Source organism: Rhyacophila brunnea, unplaced genomic scaffold, assembly GCF_057557595.1.
Source record: "Rhyacophila brunnea isolate RB1 unplaced genomic scaffold, BYU_Rbru_1.0 scaffold_20, whole genome shotgun sequence".
NCBI lineage: Eukaryota > Metazoa > Arthropoda > Insecta > Trichoptera > Rhyacophilidae > Rhyacophila > Rhyacophila brunnea.
Genome location: NW_028232860.1, coordinates 29,934,557 through 29,958,764, shown reverse-complemented (window position 1 = coordinate 29,958,764; position 24,208 = coordinate 29,934,557). Strand labels below are relative to the sequence as shown.

At 30.1% G+C, this 24,208-nt stretch overlaps 1 protein-coding gene across 1 annotated transcript; it reads right to left on the bottom strand.

Annotated features, from left to right (window-relative positions):
* Positions 1–1,215: 1,215 nt before the first annotated feature.
* Positions 1,216–23,735, bottom strand: LOC147071515 (UDP-glycosyltransferase UGT5-like). The gene is made up of 4 exons (XM_085948245.1): positions 22,437–23,735; positions 9,635–9,857; positions 5,301–5,520; positions 1,216–1,836 (listed from the first exon to the last, which is right to left on the bottom strand). The coding sequence occupies exons 1-4, from the start codon at positions 23,268–23,270 to the stop codon at positions 1,542–1,544; spliced, it is 1,572 nt and encodes a 523-aa protein (XP_085804371.1). The 5' UTR covers positions 23,271–23,735; the 3' UTR covers positions 1,216–1,541.
* Between the last annotated feature and the right edge of the window lie 473 nt (positions 23,736–24,208).

The window sequence follows — 24,208 nt, the reverse complement described above, 5'->3', positions numbered from 1 at the left end:
TCGTTCATGCAAAATGTATAAATTCGTCAAAAGGTGCCTACGACGCGTGTTCGAAGCACATTGACTGTTTATGCATTTAAGAATTGAAACCCACCAGTTAGGTAGTCAAATACCAGTCAGAAAAACATGAATATATTATTATGTATGTGTTATTATAAAGAATACTGTATTTTACGTACCGATTTTTAAATCTAAGATAGCCCTGCTTATCATTCATTACCCCCAGCGTATCAGCCAGCGCTCAAAATCTAGTTGTCATTGAAATGATTATGGATCACCAATTATAGTAATTTATAATATGACGTGATTATATTGAAGAAAAAAAAATGAACAAAATAACTACTGTATTAACGAATATATTAATATAAGTTCGTTTCTAGGGTCCTCCGTGAAATTTGTAAACGCTTTAAAAACAAAATAAACACACGATGTGAACCAGGCAACAATGATTTCGTTTTTGTCTATCAAATAATGTGCTATATTTCATGTCATTTAACCAATATACACTTAACATAATAATATTTACTGTTTCGTCCTTCGTGCGTGCTTCGTGTCTACTTCGGATGAGGTCGTGCGAAGTTTATCTTCCGTAGTATACTATCACTAAAGTTTTTTTTACGTACCTACTAATTATAAGTACTTACTATTAGCACCGATACCGCCACGTGTAAACAGGCCCAATAATTAGTAATAAGCAATATTCTTCGGCCTGTTAACATTGACACGTAGCGGTATTAGTGCTAATAGCAAGTACTAATGATTGGCTCCAACCCGTCTAAATTTTTTTAAACGTAACAATATATCGTCACTGTTCTGGCAGAAGACACTAATTCGAAAAAATGACATATTGAGTTAGTTATACCAAAATGTTCCTTATTTCAAACTTTACCGTCTGGATACATTCTTAATAAATAAATAGTCTTTATTTTAAAGTCATCCTTTTTACGGTTACTTAATAAACTCACATGATAGACAATTTCAAACATTTTAACAACTTCAAAGTCAAATTATTCAAAACTAGTATTCTCCGGTTAGTGTGTTCTACCAGAACAGAGACGATATTATAAATGACAGCTCAAGAATTTATTTATTAAACGCACCCGGCGGGACTGTCTTTAATAAAATATTATTTTTGACATTTCAAACTAAACAATACTTCATCGCGTTTTATTATAACTTTGGATGTAATGTACCTCCAAAACTGTTCATATTTTTGTAAATGTTATTGCACCAATGGAAACAGTCATAGAATTTGACCATTATTTAAATATAGAACGTACGTAATCAAACTATTAACGTTGTATAATAATCCTTAGTTTTTATTACATTAAAATTGTAGGTCCCTATTTCCACTTTTTTTTTTAAATTGTTGATTCAATTTGTATTATGTAATTGTTACAATATAACAATTTATATCTATTATCACAACTGTCCAGCATGATGATTTAAAATAAATCACGATACGTAACAACTATTAAAAAAGTATTTTTAACATTTTGATAAAAGAAAATGTCATAAAATCACGTGTGTGACGAAGCGCATCAATCATACTTCTTATCGAAACTCGCTCTCCTATCGAAACCGCTCACAAGAAGTTGCCTAATTATTTTGACAAACATGTATGCTATCATCAGGACTGCCACCAAGCACGCGACGCACAATCCGACGATATCCAGGAAGTAGTATTGGTATAAGGGGAAGTCCATCATTGGTGCCCTGAGGTGCTCTGCGCCTTTGTGCCTGATGACGTATTCGGTCCACCAAACTGCTCTCTCCAGTGACGTCATTGGCTCATCACTTAGTAGATTCGATAATTTTCTGGCATTATCTTTGAATCTGAAAAAGACAAAAATTAATACTATAACTTCTGCTTTTTTACACAGTCAACATTTTTATTTAAGCCAAATGCAGACACAACTATGCCATGTACCGCTTGCTATGATATCAGAGTATTTAATATAGGTATATACGGTAGGTGTGTGCATGTGGGGATTTTCAAGGCCGACTATATTCAGGTCGTAGTACTTAATTGTGAATTATGATGGTATTGCTAGTTATCGATTATCGTCGAATGCAACCATTTGTTTTAATATTTCAACAGTGTACCATGTTGCATTCGAAGATTGAGCAATAACTAACACTACCATCTAAGTTTACAATTATTTCGTGTCACGGTCGGACTACAGTGGACTATTGGGATATAGGAGATTGATTTTTAACCATAAATCAGGATCACCTAGGGTTATCATATCTGTTCAACCAAATCACTTTGGATATTGACATATTCGACCTGCATGAGGATGAGTGGTCATTATTTTATAAAAAATAGGGTCTGCTTAGCTCATTCGATTTACCTCCTTGTATATAATTTATATTTTTTTGTATTTACACTTTTTTACTGTTGAATGCTGATATATTTCTTTTTTATATATAATATTGTTTTATTATTATTTATTTTCTTCTAAATGTCATGTCGTGGACGTCTTAAATTAATAATTTGTAATATTCCCTTTATGTATATTAAAAATGGAAAAAAAATGAAAATTTGAAAAAGAAAATTAATAAGAATCGTTATGTACTGGTATTTTATCAGTAAAAAATAGTATCGGAAATACACTTGTGGCTTTGTTTGTGACATTTTTCTGTCTGTAATATCACGTAAATATGAGTGAATTAAACAGGGGATTAGGTTTTATAAGTTCTTAATTATTTGTCCGTATAAACAATCTACATAAAGCTGTGACAAACGAAATGGTTATCAACTAATACATCATTCTGTCTGGGTTAGTTATACTACCTATATATTATTATCATTTTGTAAAATAGAATTATGTCAAGTAAATGCTATCTCGATTAATCAAAATTTTGTTATGACAATTTCTGTAGGAACTTACTTATAATTAAAATTATACCTTTTGTGATCGAGTCTGTAGATGCGTATTAAAATATTTCTATAGATTATTGTACGTTTAGGATATATTACAAACAATATTAGTCAAATTATCAGTTTATTTTCTTCTCATTAGCCGAAAATCGAACCTGAATATTTTATTAATGTAGCAAGCAACCAACTCACATGAATTAATAGCGAATACGAAATATTAATTTTTAATCACCGCAAGTTTAAAAATGTACCGACGAAACCAGCATTAATAAACAATTAAAAATGAACCTTAAAATATTATCTTAAAAAGTAAATTGTGTTTTTTATGCAATTACAACAACGTAATTGAACAAAACTATGTTATTAAACTATTGTCCTAAACATCACGGCAGACTTTCATTAGTGTTAATAAAATATACCAATATTAATCAGAATTATCAATATAGTAACAGTTGCTATGTAGATGTGATCTACCTTACACAGTTGAAATTATGTGTTTCATAATAATGTCATTGGTTTCATAGGAATAAATGTAATAATTTATATAACCTTGAAAATACAAAATGTAATACAGTATATATTAGAAAACAATTCTAAGCTATCAACGTTATCGGAATAAATATTATTAATCATTAAAAATACGATAAAATACACGTTAATAATATACTATTTAATACTTTTTAAATTAAAATAATTATGTATTGAAAATTAATACTATCTATCAACTTTACTGAGTGTTGGTTGGAGTGGTTGATTGGTACACAATAGAATATAAATTTTAACATGATTTATTTATTTTAGAGAAAGTTATGAATAACATATAGGTATATTTTATATCAAAACAATATTCCATTTATTTCGTTTTAATAATAAGTAGATAGTAAAATTTAATGGTTACATTCTTTGGTAGAATAAAACATGATGTCGGTACAAGTATATTATATAACAAAATATACGTTTTACAAGACGTCTGTATAGCCTGTATTCACGTATGTACATACTCTTTGGAAGCATGGACAATAACTCTCCAAAATGAATAAGCATTCATTGGAGGCTGTCATACAATGTGATCCGACTTGTGCAAGGATTCAGATACTGTCTAACTTTTGATAACTAAATAAATTTAAAAAAAAAAATCTAAACATTATCTGTACCCGAGAGCCAGTTATTCATAATGTCTAAAAAATTCTTTCAGGATAAGGCAATTTAAGGTTTTTATACGCTTTATATCTCTGATTTTTTTTCAGTTTGATTTTTGAAATTTAAGAATTATATTATGAATACATAGATTCAAAATGTGAATTGGCTCTGAAAGATAATATATATATATTTTAGTAAAAAAAAAAAAACTGCATTTAACAATTACTATTTTACGCAACATCGTTAGTTGATACACTTCTTGTTCTAAAGTATAGATTTAGTTAATATTAGCAGTAATAAGTAGGGAGCGGATTTATATACAACAAAAAGCATGATTATATGTATGCACATATGCACTTACAATCATTGAAATATGGACAAAAACAAAATAGATATGCAGTTAAAAATTTACATTTTTATGGAAAAATATTGTAAATACTCACTTCACCCAATATTACCGATAAAAAATCGAATAACAAATTAATAATCTTAAGCAATATAATACAAAAACAAATAAACACAAATAATCAATATAAAGTTAATCAATTACAATTTTCAAAATAGTTTGCTTACGTAGGTACAAATAATTGAACAAGAAATGCAAAATGTAAATGTTAACTATGGAAACTAAACACAACTTAAAAAAACAAAAACGACACACTTAAACTATTCCTAAATACTATTTGCTGTTTTTTTGTACGAAAAAATAAGTTACAATATTTTTTTCAATATTCTCTGGCATTAAATTTTCCGCATATCTGTCAGTATTTTGTTTATATGCGGAAAATGATCTCTCAACGTCCACAAAGATGATAGCGCAAAATTTAAATATAGGTGCCCGAGTTGACTTCACTTTTTTCTGATAAACGACTGAAATGCTCGGGGATGCCATTAAAAATGCAAGTGCATCTACCTGATTTAGTTATGTTTCGATAAAATTATAAATTCAAAAGTCCTAAAATATGCATCTATTAATGAAATATGAACTAATGTCTCAACTATGCATGTATATGCACAATAAAATTTTATTTTAGGATTCTGCGTCTTTCGAAATGGATTTATGTGCAACTCCCATAGCTGTTGTGCATACACCCTAACAAAACATGCACTAGCATATAAATCCGGGCCCTTTACTCTATTATATTCATTATAATACATGTTTAATACGCTAAAAGGGAGTAACTCAGAATACTACTATAATAATATTAGAGTGTTAAAGTTGAAGGTTGAAGCTCACCCACTAAACTAATATTATATTTATTGATTAATTCCTTACTTTTTATTGGTAATTACTTCAATGATGGTCCTCTTCACCGACTCCTTGGTGAGCGACTGAAAGTCTAGCCTAAGTCCAACTCCGAGTTTAACAATCTTGCCAACATTGTGGTCCTGGTCACCCAGGAAGGGCATGCCGACCATCGGCACCTCGTTGTGCATGCCTTCGTCCATTGACTGCTGGCCGCCTTGCGTCATGAAGACCTTGATGTTTGGGTGACCTGTAATATTTTAATCGTGTAAAATTATGAAACAATTTTAAGCCCCGTGGTTATCAGCAAATAAACAAAGACTGAATTAAACCTTATCTATATATACAGAGCTTAAATATATGAAAGTAAAGATGAAAGAAATGTAACTAATAAATGGTATAAATCTTTTTGAATTCCAGATTTATTTATAGCAAAATCTATTTCATATACCTCACTGCTATATCACGTATATCTGTCAAATTACTATATAAACTCATCAAATTTTAGATTCATTCGATAATTAGTCAATGATTACATACAAAATAAAACATACAACGTGAATTGATTATGAATGGGTGTTTTAAATTATACTTTATTCAACATTAAAATTATAGAAACAATAATAATTATGTTCTAATTAATTTCTCTTTTTTCCTCTACTAGTTTCGGTCATGCATTGAATTGCATTAAATGTCATTTAATAAAATTTAATTTCATTATTTATACCTATGTACTCTGGGCATTCACAACATAATCAAGAGTACGAAGATAGACTTGAAGCCAGAAATATCTAATAATAAACAAATAAACAAAAATATATTTTATGGAATTTTAAAGTATCGCAACTAACAAGTAATAATTTCGTCGTAATTAGATATGGTATGGACGACTTAATTGCTAAAATATGTTATTCAGTATCGAATGAATGCGGAATCGAGTTCTGCTCCGTAGTTTAGTGTTGCCAAATGTCATTCATTAAAATATACCAGATAGAGAAAGAAAATTAGCTAATTGGCATAAGAAAATGCTAGAACTTCACACAATTAAAAAATGTGTAAAACTATCATTTGCAAAATTACTTATTATTTATTACCTATGGACATTTTTTACGAGGCAATAATTATTATTGTTATTGCTACTAACAAAATAGTCCATGCAACTAAAACTGAATGCGTGTACGAAATTTGGTAATTATTTAAATGTGTGCTAATTTATTTTATTGCTAATATAACCAGCTTGTTGATTTTCAATCAAATATTGTTTAATATTATAGTTTTTTGTGAGAATTTAATGCTGTTTGGGATGTCGAAAAGTACTAAATATAACACCATAAGCCGGATGCGTATATTGCAAGCTAGGTGCTTATTCAAAAATGCTATATTTGGCAAGAAAAACGCTATGTTGGTAACACTATTATACTAATATTGTTTTCAAAAATATTTTTCAAAATGGTATCTATCTGAGGTCATTCAAATTTTGTATATGGTATACTATGTATACTGACAAAATTTGGTAAGTCTCGAAATCATGTTATGGAGTAATTGCAATTTGAAGTTTGACTTGCCCTCTAAAATCATACATAATGCTAATTTCTTTGTGCATGTTATATATATCGGATAACCTTAATTTATGTTCTAGAATATATACATATTTATATATATATATATATATATATACACAGTGTAGCTGCAGAATAATAAGCGATCGAATATCTATTGTTTATAAAAATATCAAATTACTTTGCAGTAATATATTCCCAGCGAATCCATTTCCAGTAAACAATTCAGCTAGACCAGCAAGTCGATTGGCAAAATTAGAGACGGTGTATTATTACATCATATCACAGCACATTATATCATTACGGTGTATTAGCTGAATAATCATTTTTCATAGTATTTTCTTACAACAGAACTGTAATAACAAATAATTTTCATTTCGCTGCTCAATTTAAAACGCTGACTCTATATTTAGTTCAATATGATTATGTAACAGAATTTAATGTTAATGTACTACATTTTATTGCATAAATAACGAAGGATAATTTATCTCAATGTCACTCGAATCAGAGTACTTAGTTAGTAACTATCATGTATAATATACTATTGTACCGATACGCTGCTAATAAATCTCACCCTGCTACATCGTAGACTTCGTCATTATCATCATCCTCAACCTACACATCGAACACCACACACTAGAGTGACCCCAACAACAGTATAGTCAGTTGTTAACTCTAAATGCCTAAATTATCGACTTACCAACTTTTGGCAGAATTTCATTCATTGTGATTTGTCTTTGTCATTGTCAGTCATTGTGATTTTTGTCAACAATTTAAAAAGCGGAATTACTCTAAGAGAATAAATACTAAATCAATTAAGTATTTAATGTTGATATATCACACTGTATTATTATAATAAACACTGTAGGTATTATTAATTTGCTAATCACTTCACAAGTAAAGTGTGGGTTTTTTTACTAAGATGAACTTATTAGCTATAATTAGACATACGTCAGATAAAATTGTGATTGTCGTAGGTAGGTATTAAAATTATGATTAATGACAAATAATAACACAAAATTACAACAAATTTGTAACAACCAAATAATTACGAGTACAGTGAACAATTAATTTACTTTCCAGTCTGCTGATTACACACATCCAAATAAATTAACAATTACCTTTTTCAAACTATACCTACATGATCAGCCAAAGGAATATTATAATAATGAAGGTTATAGCTGCAAAGTCAATTTTGTCACTTTAGTTTATAATTTTGTTTAATCAGTAATTCGGTTACAAGCAGAAGCTAATTGCAATGACCGATAGATCACTATGATTTATAATGAACATAATGTGGTTGTACGTTTATATATGTTTATGTATATCATTACAATCTAAAATCATTTATTTTACAATCAATTATCCATACCAAACATATATCATTTAAAATCTCGGGTGTGACAATCAGTTTTCTGTAAATATTTCAGAATAAAAATGTACCGAGATAACCGACTTTGCAACTGGTTACAACATATTTTTTTATTATAATATCCGTCAATTACCACGTTTTTATTAGCTTGTATTCTTGTTTGTCCGGTACAGATTTTTCTTGTGTATCCAGTATACATTTTTTCTTGTTTATCTAAGATTTGTATTGGACGATTAAAGATTTTTAACTAACTTTCCAACTAGCTAGGCATTTGAAACTTTTAGAATATATCAGAACACGACGACAATGCATTCTTTTAATACTTTTAGCCATTTTTAAGCATAATTGAATTCATTTTCAATTAATTCTGTTTTGTATGGAAAGTTATTATTGTTGGTTGCTAAGGGGGTCCTAGCAACTAAATCATTATTATATACGTGCGTTACTATGGAAATCAATATGAAATGTCAAAATGACATTTCAGTATTCTCTATTTATTCAGTATTTCAATAAAAAGTTTTTATTAATATATATAAGTTTATATGATTCAACAGAAAATTTAAAAACGTGGTATTTAAAAAGTTCTTTTTATCTTGTAATTATTTTTAATTAGGTTTAAAGTTTTCAGATTTAAAACGATAACAAAATAATAAATTATTTGCAAACAGATTAAATCGTAATTTCTGAATAACTCTCGGATTTTTAACTGTCTTGCTATTGAGATAAATTATATCAGAGCCCAAAATCTATAAAGCGACGTGATTTTCCCGTAATGCTTTTGGACTCTAGACTAAAATGGAATTAAACGAACAAACCTGAGAGCTGAAGAATAACAAAGAAAGTCAGGACTTGGTGGATGATAGCCGTAAATAGCATCATTCCCTGGTATATAACGCCAAAAAGAATTCTAAGTCATAGGTAGGTACTTTAATAAATAAATTTTCAGCCGATAGTTTTGAAATTTGCCTTTTGATGAACATTTTGACTGTTTACATAAATACTCAGGACAAAATATAGTTTAATCATTGTACGTAGGTCTGTCGGATTTTTCCGTTATTACTCAACGAATATTCATCCAATATTTATGAAACTTGCATAGTTCCTAGACTACATTGTTGAAATAGATTTAGTACAGTTTTATCTAGCTATAAGATAAACCAACGTGCTTGCAACAATTCACTGATAAATGTGTTACGATTGGATAAAGTGATCAAAAAATAGCAGCGCTGGAGTACAGATTGAAGACCTAGCACATACGGCAATTAAATATTGATCGCGCGGGTTTAGTCGAGTATGATACTGACGTACATGTCTAAAAGTACTGACTGGATATTAAATAAAATAAAATATGTTTTTTTATGCAAAATTTAATCTTTTCTTTGAAATTAAGTATATCGATCGCTGATAATGAATACAACTATTTAAGTACCTACCTAAAATGTCTTGCTGTGGTAACCACTTCGAGATGAAGACATTGCTTGGTTTATCATTCATGGTGTCGTTTTCCCACTTCCAAAGCACGTTATATGGAAGTTCAGCAAAGGCCTGCAGAAGTTCTTGTCTCTTCTTCAATGGCAGGTCTTTGGATCGGACGTTGGTTCCCAGGCTGAAATACACGACTCCTTGCGTGGATTCATCTAGGTATCTTTTCAGATCCTGGAAATAAATATAGGATTGTTTATGTATTTTCAAAGTTAAATAAATAAATGTAAATAACGTAAATATTTGATCGATTTAAAGAATTGGGCTGTAACTGGAAAGGCTCGTGATATTTTTTTACGTTTTGTAGTATAGTTGAAGTAGTAGCAATGGAAAAAATACTCTTATGTATTACGCTGGCGAATAAAAGTATGTGTCTAATAATATTACATAGGTAGTTACCTATTTTAATATTGCGTGTAAAAGTGAATGTTGGACATTATATACAAATACCAAAAAAGAAACCGATATAATAATATGTAGGATAGCAGATAAGAATATGCGATCTAGTAAAGGTTGCCAATCTGATGAAATCGCAATTGGCCAGAATGTCACTCAGTCATACATTGGTACCTACTAAAGGCACTAAGCAGGGAACTCAGAAATAATTATTTATTTTCTTTTCTGTGGCACTAACCTATCACAGAGGCGTCATAAAATCCACTGGGTCAACGAACCCGTCAAGTTCAACATGTCTACGTAACAGTGAGAACTAGAGAATGAGAAGATTGGAAAGAAATACTGGAAGGCCTTCGTCTAGCAGTGACTCCAGCTAATGACAATGCTATTAATATTCACATAATTTTATTATAATATAATATTACATATTTGATGTATTCTAGTTCTGAAGTCGGATTTTGCCGATAATTACCTAAGTATTGATTATGTTTAACGGCCCACATGCTCAGCGTAGGTCAAAATGGAGCTTTTTATGGTATTTTCAGAGCATAACTCTGGACATTCCTTAAACGCTGTAGATAATCTATTTATATAACTTTGAAGCCTTATTATCCTTTATAGTTATTTTAAACATTTTTTGATGACTGCATAAAGTATTTTTATTACATAAAATAGTATTCTTTTAAACCTTTTGCTCTAATGTTTTAGAATATAGTCATATTTCAGTACGTCCATGTAAAGTGGTGTTAAGATATTGTAGATTTATTATTTTTTAAACGCATTTACAAAACCATTAGTAAAATTAATGTTTACATTATATAGTGACATAGTTACGATAAAAAATTGTATTTTATAATCTTCTTGATCCCAAATTTGGCAAGAATTAGGCATTTTAAAATAAATATAAAGGATAATAAGGCTTCAAAATTATATAAATAGATTATCTACAACGTTTAAGTAATGTCCAGGGTTATGCTCTGAAAATACCATAAAAGCTCCATTTTGACCTACGCTGAGCATGTGGGCCCTTAATATATACTCAATATAATATACCACAATAACAGAAACCCGAAATCATTAATACTATCAATCAATAATTACATTAACATTGAGAGCAGAAAAAATCTTATATTTATTGCGTTACATAATTATCTTGATTGTACTACTTTTTTTGACATAAGATACACTGGCTCTAAGGTACTGCGTATACAAGTAACTACGACGGATTTTAATAAATCAATAATAACATAACTCATTTGCCTTATTGGCATATATCTGCAATCTCATGCAGGTGATTGCTATAAATAAAACAATACGCAAATAATATGATAACAATTAGGGGAACACCGGGCATATCGGACAATCGAGGAATAACGAAACTCCCCTACAAAAAATTAAATAACACACTTTACCAGTCGATAATTATGTTTCCCTTATGCCATACTTCTGCATTTCAAGAGAGTGGTTGGACATCTTCAGTCTTCCACGTTTGACAGTTTAATTTTATTTTGCTTTTGGGTATTTTAGTAATTTTAAAATTGCAAATATTTGTCTGGCAACATGTATAAATAGCCGTTTTTGATAATACATATAAATATAAAGCCTTACGGTGAATACTCCACCTACCAGAGGCTACTAGCGGAAAAATACAAGTCTTACAATTTGACAAATTCTTTTGAGAATTTACATATTAAAGTGGTTTAATAATTAATTTAAACATTAAAAAGATTTTTTTTATTTATTGTCAAAATATTAATTCGTTAAAAGATCCCATCTAATTATTATTATATAACATTATTTTGTGATCATGTTTATTATTAAAATTCATTTTTCACTAACTTACAAAAAAATATTTATGATAAATTCTTTAATGTTTTTTATATTTATTTTAAAAATCATCAATTTTTATAAAAAAACTTGTGTAGGTACAACATGAAATTCATTAATTTTTTTATCATTGACAGTATTTTTTTTCATTCCACTAGGTTCCTCTGATATATGGAGTGTTCACTGCAGATAACGTGACAATATGAATATTAAATATTAAATATTCAATGAATATTTGTATTGTTTGGGGCAAATATATATTTTTATAAGGCTATTATATAATTGGGGCATAAAAATCTTAACGTTATTAGAGTCATTGTATCTCTTCAGATATATATATAAATAAATAAAAATGTCTAAAGGTCTCATCAAAAAATTACCAACGCAAATCTAACAACTGAAAATAAAAATTATCTTCATCGTGTGGTTATGGCCATTAATAAGTAGGTTACAGTCATGCCCTAAACTCATTTATATTCGAAATTACTGGTACAAATACATGAAACATTGGTTTTTACGGTAAAATGGACTTATTTTCAGATGCAAATCAATATAGCGACTAAGATGAAAGCTATACATACATTATTGTATTAAGGCCATGCCTTAGTTGAGACACGGTCTCAAAAGATCGTCGCTAGGCGATGCGCGGATTGCGGGCCGCGGGTGCAAATGAGGCATGTCAAACCAAATATAATTTGTCTTATAAATCCAACATGTGTCCATTTAATGTTCTGTTTATTGTTTTATCAGTAACAATAATAATATATTCATTGACATGTTTTCTTTTTAAAGTAAATGGGTAACGTTTTAAGTCATCTTTACACGATTTAAGAATTATTACGGCCGTCGCCATCACGAAGCAAAATTACGTGTTTCCAGCTCTACATTCTCTCTCCGAATGGGAGCGAGTGCAAAATTTCGTCGCGCCTATGGTTGAAAATTATTTGCCGTTTCACTGATGAATCACCTTAACTGATCTTCATCATGTCTTTATGAACTCGCAGCCACTGGGTTCGCGTTATTGTGCTTTAATAATTGAACCAGCGGGTCTATTGGACCAATGCATGCTGAATCTAATTTTTAATTTGTTATAAGCGCCATTAGCTGTTTTTTCTTACCAATATTACCAACCGCTATATTAAATGCTAACTGCCCTTCTACAAGGCATGCTAACTTTTTACTCTCTTGAATCTCGTAAGTCACTTCTGCTCTTGATATATTTTTGCCTGTTATCGCGAGGGATGGTTTCCAATCCTGCGGGTATATTCTATACACAATGCGACTATTGACCGCCAAAGTGATAAAGTGATAGTATGTATTACATAATATATTTGTCAGTGGCGAAGATTCCATACTAGGCGATTATTTAAAGCCTACCTTCTTAAGAAAAATAATTTTTATTTTCATGTTGACGTATTTATATAATCACAAATAATAATATATTCAATATGCCCAAAGACATCTATCGTATAATTGTTTCTTTTCCCATATTTCAATAAGCACCATCTATGGCATCTCCCGAAATAGAACACACCGCATTTCGCTTCACATATTGTAAAGGATTATTTTCGCGTGAATCGACGGGTTTTTCAATATGAAGTTTTTTTTCTCATTATTTCAAAATGTCTGGCGTCCCGCATACAAATGTACAAGCTGTTTTGTTGGCGCTTACGTCACGAGAGCACATTTATTCAAAATAATTAATAAGAAGATAATTTAAAAAATAATTTCTATGGGATTCAATCATATAAATATGTATTGATTGTTGTTAAAAATATAAAATAATTTATCTCGTGATTTTTATTTATTTATTAGTTCACTCATTAGACAATTTAGATATCTGATAGTGTACCTACCTAAGTCTGTGTTTTAAATATAGAAGTATTTTAAAATATCTAGTTTTACGGGTTAAATTATAAATTGTTATGGAACATAATATATATACAACAACGGATATTTTCATAGATGAAAGGTAAAATATTTTGAGTATATGATACGTTTATAAATGTTTAGGAAAGTACACAAGTAATTCAAACTAATTGCTTATTTTTATGAACTAATTATAACAAACCAATTTAGCTTTTGAAATTTCTTCGTTTTAGCGTACCCATTCGTCAGTAGTAATATTGGGTTATCTTCTTATTTCCCGCAAATATATCTCACAAGCATGGTTACTTCCACAGCCTACCTCTTTCAAAAAGTCACCCTTCGCCACTGATATTTGTATTGAGGTATTATAGTTTTTACAATAAGTTACCTGTCTAAACAGTCAAAACTGTCTATCTCGCTCTAAATTTGCAACTCTATTGCAACAATTACAACCGACTTATTGTAATTGTTACAATAAGAGATAATGCTACAAACCTAATGATACAAACTAACTCTAGATAGCCGTCGTATTTATCACTCTATCACTTTAGCGGTCAATAAGTATAAAATAGACCCACATGTACGTTGTATCTAATTATGACGGAAATAGCCAGTAGTTGAAGTGTGCTATTCGTTTTAAAAAAAAATCTAAATACTATGTTTAGTTATTGTACTTCTACATAAGAAATCTACAATATTAATTTTATATAACACCTTATTCAATTATATTTTTTGCAGATACCAAAGAAAACATTCGTCTTTGATTATTACATGTGAATTTACATCTTGTTTCCAATTAGTATCCAATATGCACCTACTATACAGGAAAAATATTATCAATAATATGATTTTTTTAAATATAATATAAGAAAAACAGTGAGATGACATTGAAAAAAAATAACTCAAAAATGACAATAAACTACATTTTTTTTATTTATAGATAAGTATGAATCTTTCATGGCATGCAAATCTTGCAAGTAGATTTTAATAAATTCATTTTTTCTTTACTGAATCAATATTTTATTTCTAATCTATGAATTTGATCCGTATTATTACATAAACTTAATGAAATATATATTTTCCCAAACGATGCCTAAATCATGTACTTTATTTAGTACGGAATGAATTTAAATAAAACTTAAATGTATTTTGCAAACATTTAATTTTATGACAAAACAAATTAATGGTTACATGTTGGTAGATATTATCAAATAGGCAGATAGGTACCTATTATATTTTATGTACACAATCAAAATGTCAATGTCATTTTTTAACTAAAAAAATTTTGCGGAAATTCGCATACGTAACATGGATTTTTTTTTCAGTTTCACACACTTGCATTTTTTGATTATGGTAAACAAACAATATTTATGAGTTTTACCGGTATGTGTGTATGTATGCGTGAGTTGAATTTACTTAACAAATGTTGAGAGCAAATAAAAAAAATGGCAAATCAAACAATAATAAAATTACCTATTATTTTAGACAGAACGAAAAAAAAAAACAAAATAACATGGATACTTTGGACATTTAGATAACCAAAGAAAAATTTGAAATATCATCTGTAACTACACAAGAGTCAGCATATCATACCCATTATACAAAAAAAAATCCAAAAAAGGTAATTTAACAGTTTTCAGCAAAGTCTATGTAGTATATGATACATGTTAGGAAATTCAAATATCCGTAGTGAATATACAATATATATAATATAAGGTTAATTAGCTTTGAATTATATTATGATACTCACACGATGGCCGTTGCGTTGGACTATAGCGTCGTGGGTCCCAGGTTTGAATCCTGGGTCTAGCAATTACGCATATTGTTTTTCAATTTGTGTATGAGTCAGAGTATGGACCTAATAGGTTGAGCAAGTGGCTGACATCCATTTTTCGTAAAAACAAAATCTGTTAATATAAACCTCTACTCTGTGGAGGCCCATATGATGTCATTAGGATCGGACATGGTCGAAAAAATAATACTTATGGACCCTTAAAGTACGTACCAAATATTTACTTTACCCGTTTCTTGCAATATTGTACATACGTCACGCTGGCTTTGAGATACAAATGTAGTAATAATTAATATTACAATCATAAAGCGTGACGATAAACTTTGATGACGGTTTCTCTTTATATTTTCGCAAACTTGATAGATTGCAAATAAATTATCAAGAAGTATAAAGAAAGAGATAAGGCCAGAAAGTTCATTACATAAATAAATTGGAGATCAAGAATGGGGGGCAGCCATTAAGTTCTATTTTTTCCATTTTAACATTTTGTCAAGATAAAATTCCTCCATACATTAATATTCTTCGCTACCACCTCGGACTTTATCAACGACCTCATGACCATTCATAGAGAAGATATACAGCGTTTTAAAAATGCGATAAAATTTAAAAAAAATAGTAACCGATTATTTAAAACATATATTTATGTAGCAACAATTCCATTTAGACCATCACTATCTAGTCAAAGAATGATAAATGTATATATACCTATTATATTATCATTTTTATGCGAGGTAAATACTTTTTTTTACATTATAAATAAAACGTTATTATTTGATCGTATAGTATATGATAATAATATAATATATAATCAGTAATCTGTCCTTCGATAAATTTTCTCCATTGTATAATCAGTATATTTTAGTAATGACCATGAAATTTAATGCGTATTATTTCAAAACTTTAAGCTATGCAAATATTATTTTATAAATAATATAATATATGAGGTTTTCGCATATCAAATATTATCTTATTTTCAATGCCAACTAATACTTAGGTACATATCTTTGCAATAATTCACAACCGGGTTTTTGCTAACGTGAGCCAAAATAATGAACCATTATCTTAAATTAATCATCTCATAAATTATTTTAGAATTAATAGAGTTTTATTTGAAAGTCGATTTTTATAGCAATATAAAATTCAGTAGTTTTATAATAAATGTCACCGCCTAGCCTACTACGAGCTGTTCATTATAATATGTTTGTTAAATCGCTTAAAAATTCCGCGTTACCTAATATTAGAGGTACATATGTATTATTATATCGCACCATAGATTTATTGGCATAATATTCATTCGTACGTTTTATATTGACCTGGTCTGACCATTCATTTTGAACAAATAGTAATAACTTGTGAACGGTTTTTTTTTTAATTAGAGATTGTTTAATTATCAAAATAGTTCTTAATTAGCGGCATATTAAGTGGGTTTTTAATGTCGAAACATTACCTGTATATGCCATTACTTTTAGACAAAAATGTAGCCAATTACCCTTATAGACCACAGAAATTACCCAAAAATTACAATATATCGCTAAGGTTACCTAATGGCTCTATAACGATCGGTCATATAAATGCCGAAAACCCCGTTTCTTATGTTGTCGTCCTATGTCACAGGGTGTCACAAAGTGTAAATACGATGTCATAGCTGTCATACAATATGTATGTATAATATGTCGGAATGGCATAGATATGATCATAGACACTAAATCGCTCTTAGCATAAATGTGCCCGATCGTCATATAGTCTATTTGAATCTTAAGGGTACCATACAAAAAAAAATGTTGCAAATCACTGCTTTCATTTTTTTTTTTAATTTTATCAGTTGTAAATCAACATTGATCGATTTTTTATAATTTGTAAATTTGGCTAGAATACTAAAATACGTAGGTATATACCATTATTAATGGGTGTCACGAAACCTTGAATAAATTATAAATATATATTTTTTTAAGAAATCCGGGTTATATAATATGATGTAATATATATTCAACAACACAGCTGGTGTGACACCGGATACATAATAAATTAAAATATTTGACAGCACATAATGAATTATTAATAGTTTGACAGATAACGCGGAAAATTTGTAAGTCACTGGGTTAATAAACCAATCAAACATGTACCTAACTAGATTTAACATATTATGGAACCAATGACTCGTCCTTGGCCGATATAAAGTACGTCTATTACTGCAAAAATACATGTATTATAAAATTGTAAAATAACATTTTATTAAATCATTTTAAATAGTTATATTTACGTTTAATATTCGTCATACTATTAAATCCTAAAGACACTCACGATGGCCGCGTGGCTTAAGCGTCGGCTTATAGCATTGAGGGTCCCAGGTTTGAATCCTAGCTCTGGCAAGTACACATAATATTGTTTTTCAATTTGTTCATAAGTCATACTAAGGCCAATTATCTTGCATTTAAAAAAAATGCGGCGTCTTACTGCGGGCGTGAAGATCTCTTCACATAATTTTTGCTGTCCGTATGATTAGCTTCATTATTTTTGTTATATATACACTAGAATCGTTTTTATTTTTATAATTTCCTTATGCTCTTATTTCCCGGCACTTTGTATTAGAAAGTAACTTCTTTAAACTCATTCAGAGCTCACTTTGAGCGTAGCAACCTTAGTCCTGGGTATCTTCTCCTAGGGCATTCCCGGCCTAAAACTTAACTAGATGCTTCACATCGCCAATGTAAGGACACGTGATACGCTCTATTAAGAACGACTGTGGTGTGTGGTGGGTTTTGGTTTGGAGGGATTAGCTTCAATGTTCATAAGTCAGAGAATGGACCTAATAGGTTGAGCAAGCGGCTGACCTCCATTTCTCGTAAAAACAAAATCTGTCAATAAAAACCTCCACTCTGTGGAGGTCCATATGATCTTATTAGGATTGTACATGGTCGGGGGAAAAAAAGATAAACGTCATCTGCGAGAAATATAGAATAAAGAAATTGACTGATTCTAATTAATGAGATATATTATCTACCACAGGTAGGACCATCCGCACTCCACCTCACTGCTGTTATATGACTACTGTACCTACTCGTGATACATTGTTGCAAGTGCGTTACTTGACAACAGTTGGATGTAAGAGCACACCCTTTTTCTCGCATCTTGTCTCATTACTAAACAGCTGCTATCTGACAAATTTACCTCGAGCATTATTTTCGACAAGTTTTATCTTTTTACTTCGGAACCTTGTCAACCACAAAAATATCTAAATAATCTTAGTACCTACCATAATGTTACGTAGTGTGTATGATTATTTTTAGTAATCACATAAAAAACGGGAATATACACTCAGACAGTCAGGTTTTATAGGGTTATTTTACATTGAAAATAACGTCTACTTTGGTATACTACAGATTTTAAAATGTAATATTCTATAAACATACTTTGAACCTCCCTTGATTTAATATACAAAAATACCGATAGAAAAGATTACTGACGCAATTTGATAAGCATTTCATGTAATACTTACTAATTAAAATCGTCGTAATCAATGACATTATTAATGGACGACGCACTCAATACAGTAGCTAGCAAGTAAATTCGCGCATTCGCATGTATAAGTAGACGTCACGCAATTTCCATTAAGCGATATCACGCATCAGGAATTTATAGCAATATGACCTTTATTGTAATGGCGTTAGAGCAGTGTTTCTAATAGTGTCAATGTTCATTTGAGCGAACCCGTTCGAACTGAACCATTCGGCAGACCCAACAAAAAGCATCAGGAATTTATAGCAATATCACCTTTATTGTAATGGCGTTAGAACAGATTATGCCATTCGGCAGACCCGACAATAAAGTGAGTGTCATTTTTTTCCCAGATGATTCGTCCATATTAATGTCATTGGTCGTAATTAAGTATGATGCCCGAAGCTTAATTGGAAAAGCATACTGGCACAAATCCAGCGGTTACCGGTTCAAGTTCCGTCGAGTGCCGTATTTTTTTCAATTGAGTATATGCATGAGATGTTTTCAAATTATGTAATATGTTTTGTTTTTTTATTAAAAATCATTTTTATTTTAATCCTAAATAAGCAATTTCACGACACATTTCCTCGTCAGAGTGAGCAGCCAAATATTTTTGATAAATATAATTTTTTTCCAAATAACAGTTTTTTTATAAAAAAAACCATTTCACATAACATATTATTAAAAGCTTGATTCACAATAATAATAAAATGTAAGGAGCTTTTAGGTATTATATTCATACTTATTACATCGGAATAATGTATCTATTGTATTCTTTACTTTTTGTACCAATTTCAATCCTAAGATGATCATAATATAGGCGTCCACAGAGTAACAAGGTTGTATTAACAGATTTCAGAGAAAAAATCGTCACTGTTCTGGAGAAGACACTAATTCGAAAACATGACATATTGAGTTAGTTATACCAAAATGTACCTTATTTCAAACTTTACCGTCTGGAAACCTTCTTAATAAATAAACAGTCTTTATTTTAAAGTCATCCTTTTTACGATTACTTAATAGACTCACATGATAGACCATTTCAAACATTTTAACAACGTCAAAGTCAAATTACTCAAAATTAGTATTCTCCAGTTAGTTTGTTCTGCCAGATCAGAGACGAAATACTGTAAGAAATATTTCCTATTCCATTCGCTTTTCATAATATTACATTAGCAATAGGTACATTAATTTATTGTTCTGGTCGATTAAGAAACCAGTCGCTAGCTCTTTATCGCAATTTTTAGAAATCGTCGCAGTATGTAAATAACAAACATAATCTATGATTATTTTATAATTAGTAAAACTAAAAATCAATTATTTGACACATCATATTTATGGGGAGAAGCTATTTTGACATAATAAGTGCACCCATCATAGTAATAGGTATACTTGCGTTTGCGAGGAATTTCGATTATGTTGCGCGTGGAGAAACAACCTTGCTTAGAAAGGTTAGTGGATTAATTAGACCGCGTTATTCATTTCTAGTTCAAACAGCATTTTTACGATCGGCTTATCATTCATATAAAAAATGTGAAATACAACTGCTTGCAAAACCTTCATATTATACAAAAAAGTATGGGTGCCGGATGAAATCCCGAATGGCCGAAATCCCAAAAGCCTAAATCCCGAAAGCCGAAATCCCGAAAGCCGAAATCCCGAAGGCCGAAATCCCGAAATCCCGAATGGCCAAAATATCGAATGGCCGGAATCCCAAAGGCCGAAATCCCGAAAAATAAAAAAATACAAACATTATAGATTGCGCAATCTTAACACTTATCTTGAATTGCGGAAATTTTACAAGAGAGACAAAAACCATTTTTTGTAGAACAAATGGGTTTTTGTCTCCCATGTAAAAAATTGCGCAGTCCTAACACTTATCTTGAATTGCGCAATTATTACTGTTTGTATTTTTTTTATTTTTCGGGATTTCCGCTTTCGGGATTTAGGCTTTCGGGATTTCGGCCATTCGGGATTTCAGCATTCGGGATTTCGGCCTTCGGGATTTCGACCTTCGGGATTTTGACCCAAACCCAAAAAGTATATTAAACACATATAATATAATGCATAGGACATTGACTTAATATTACTATTTATAGGTCAAGATATTTTTTTTAAATGAAAATTGTATACATAGGTATGAATTTCAAAAATCAATATAATATTTGAAAAATAACTATCAACTGTTTAAAGGACAAAACGCTAAATTAATTGAGTGCATTCTAAAATTAAAATAAGAACCACACCGTAGCAGTAAGGGAAAATCAGTTAATGAATATTTTTTACTGCTGCTCGAAGAAAATAACCACCAAATACCAATAATACAAATCAATCATTATCATCATGCATCAGTGAATTACATTATTTTTTCTTATTGTGGTAACTGTCAATTCATGGTGAAAATGCATTGTATTAATGATTTAATTTAATAAAACGCATTTTTTTAGAACTTTTACCACTTTTAATAAATAAATTTGGAACCGGTTTCGTCGCCTCAGAGGGACATTTTCAGTTGAAACCGGTCCAGATTTATTTATTAGAATTAGATTAAGATTGTCTGGAATTATTACGTTTTGCAAACAGCCTACATCATAAAATTTAAATACCACTGGATTAAAAAATATTAACCCTTAAATGCATGATGCCAGCCCTTCAATGTGTAGGTATATTACTTTTCTAATCGGTCACATTTCATGTGTAGCATTATTATAAATAACCAGTGACATATGTGCCATATTTTATCAGCACACTTTGTCTACTGCAGAGAACTACAAGTGTTTTAATAAAATTACATCCACACAAAAAATATTAAGAATAATACATCTGTTTGTTGCTGAAAAATAACATCATGCAATAATAATTATTAAGGATTAATAGAAATAATTACAAGATAAAAAGAACTTTTTAAATACGTTTTTAAATTTTCTGTTGAATCGTATAAACTTGACTTGACTAGCTTAAATGATCAAAAAAAAATGTATTTGATAGAAATAATACTGAAATGTCATTTTGACACTCATATTGATTTCCATAGTAACGCACGTATAAATATTAATAATTTAGTTACTAGGACCCCAGATCCTAGCAACTAATAATGGTGTCGAAATAACTTTTCATACAAAACAGAATTAACTGAAAATTAATTCAATTCTACTTAAAGATGGCTAAAAGTATTAAAATAATGCATTGGCATCGTCTTCTGATATATTCTAAAAGTTTCAAATGTCTAGCTAGTAGGGAAGTTAGTTAAAAATCGATTGCAAGATTTGTACCGGACAAATAAGAATACGACCTAATAAAAACGTTGTAATAATATTAATAAAATATATCAGGTTTTAAATGAATAAATGAAGACAAGAATAATATTATCTTACTTTTGGTAATGGTTTTTTATTCAAGATATGCAAGCTTCCAATGTAGACGATTCCAGGTACTACAGGTCTGACTCCAATTACCATGGGATGAACATTTAGCAGCATTATATCAGTTTTCCTCTCCAATTCACCAACTGGCATCGAATTTTCACCGAAATGTTTCTTGGCGACTGCTTCAAATCTCGGCAGAAATTCTTGATAATAAGTCCACCTGAATTCTAAGTCTTGGTATACAAGGTAAAGCCTTTGGAAGAATGATAATTGACCAACAAATGGACAGAACATGTCTGGATATAACAACGGATGAGATGGATTTCCCATGGCATCATAGTTTTGTAGAGTGGCAGCGAAGGAAGAGATTGATACAATCGGAGTTTTAAATCTATCGGCAAAAGCAAACATTGTTGGTACCAATGTCTCAACTATAAGTAGATCAAACTTTTCATTTTTGTCATCAATCAGTCGTTTTACTTCCGGAGTTTGTAACTGAAGATCCATCATTTGTATCATAACTTCAAAGTACATCGGAGACATCGCTGAGTTACTTCCCTTCGTATCTCTTATCTCGACGAAATTGAAGAACTTACCCCATATATCGTAAGATATTGAGTGTACGTCAATTTGAGTCATGTTTTGATATCCCGGCAGTCCATTTTCGATAGGATCTGTCGTGAGAACTACCAGATGATGACCTCGTCTCAACAACTCTTCATTTAGTACGCGAAATACAACTTGGTGACTTATTGATGGTGTCGGGTATATGCACAAAATTCTTGCGGCTTGCGATGTGCAAGTGAAGGTTACAAGTAACGCACAAAAAAATAATTGATGCATTTTGGTTTATTGATTTTAAATTAATTCACTAACACTGTTCTGATGATATATATTTATGCACTATCCACTCATTTTATAAAAATGCACCGTTTTTGCAACGTATTTGAACCAATAAACTATTTAAATTAAAAACAAAATAATTCATATAAAACACGTTATTCTTCAATGTAGCCAAACCATTTACTAAATTGATTTTAAATTACTCATATTGAAATCTATCGAAGTGATGGTTTATACATTATAATCAACTGCTTTAAAAGATAAAATAAACACTCACTTATCAGAATGTCTATAAACAGTGTTATCATTAAATTAATGAAGAAATATAATTATTAATTAGCCATAATACTGTGCACCGCAATGTTATAATTTCGCAAAGTTTAAACCGATACTGATGTACAAAGTTTGTGTCTGATTTTGATATGCCGTTGTGAAGAACGAAATAATTTCTTATGTCGTAATGCCTACTATTTTTACCGGCAAGTCATTATATTGACCAATATTAGTATTATTATTAAAACCCCAGAGGCGGCTCGAATTTTAAGACTACGTATTTGTTGCAAAAAGTTAATATATATTTTGCAATAGCGTGCGGTTGTATCCGATTTGCGAATTCGCAAGATTAATTTATTATATCAATGCAAAAATTAGACTTTAATGCATTTTAATAATAATAAATTGTATTTTAAACGATTTGTAAAATACTAATGATAATATATAAGCAAGTACTATAATTTTCTTCATATCTTATGATATAATACCTACACCTATATATATCTATTATTATATGAGTAGGTAATGTTAAATTAGAAAAAATCCGGCTACGCCTTACTATATAATATTCAAAATAATATATTAAGAGAGTAAGTTGTCAAAACGTTTGCTTAAAAAAGTAAATCAAAATATAATTTATAGTTATCTTCCGAGTACCTACCCAA

What these genes read in the sequence shown, in the direction of transcription:
- LOC147071515 (XM_085948245.1), bottom strand. Translation starts at nt 23,270, where the DNA reads ATGCATCAATTATTTTTTTGTGCGTTACTTGTAACCTTCACTTGCACA. An exon ending in ACCACAGCAAGACATTTTAG is followed by an intron (nt 5,521 to 9,634) that starts GTAGGTACTTAA and finishes AAAATATTACAG; the next exon opens with GTCACCCAAACATCAAGGTC. An exon ending in GAAGTAATTACCAATAAAAA is followed by an intron (nt 1,837 to 5,300) that starts GTAAGGAATTAA and finishes TGTCTTTTTCAG; the next exon opens with ATTCAAAGATAATGCCAGAA.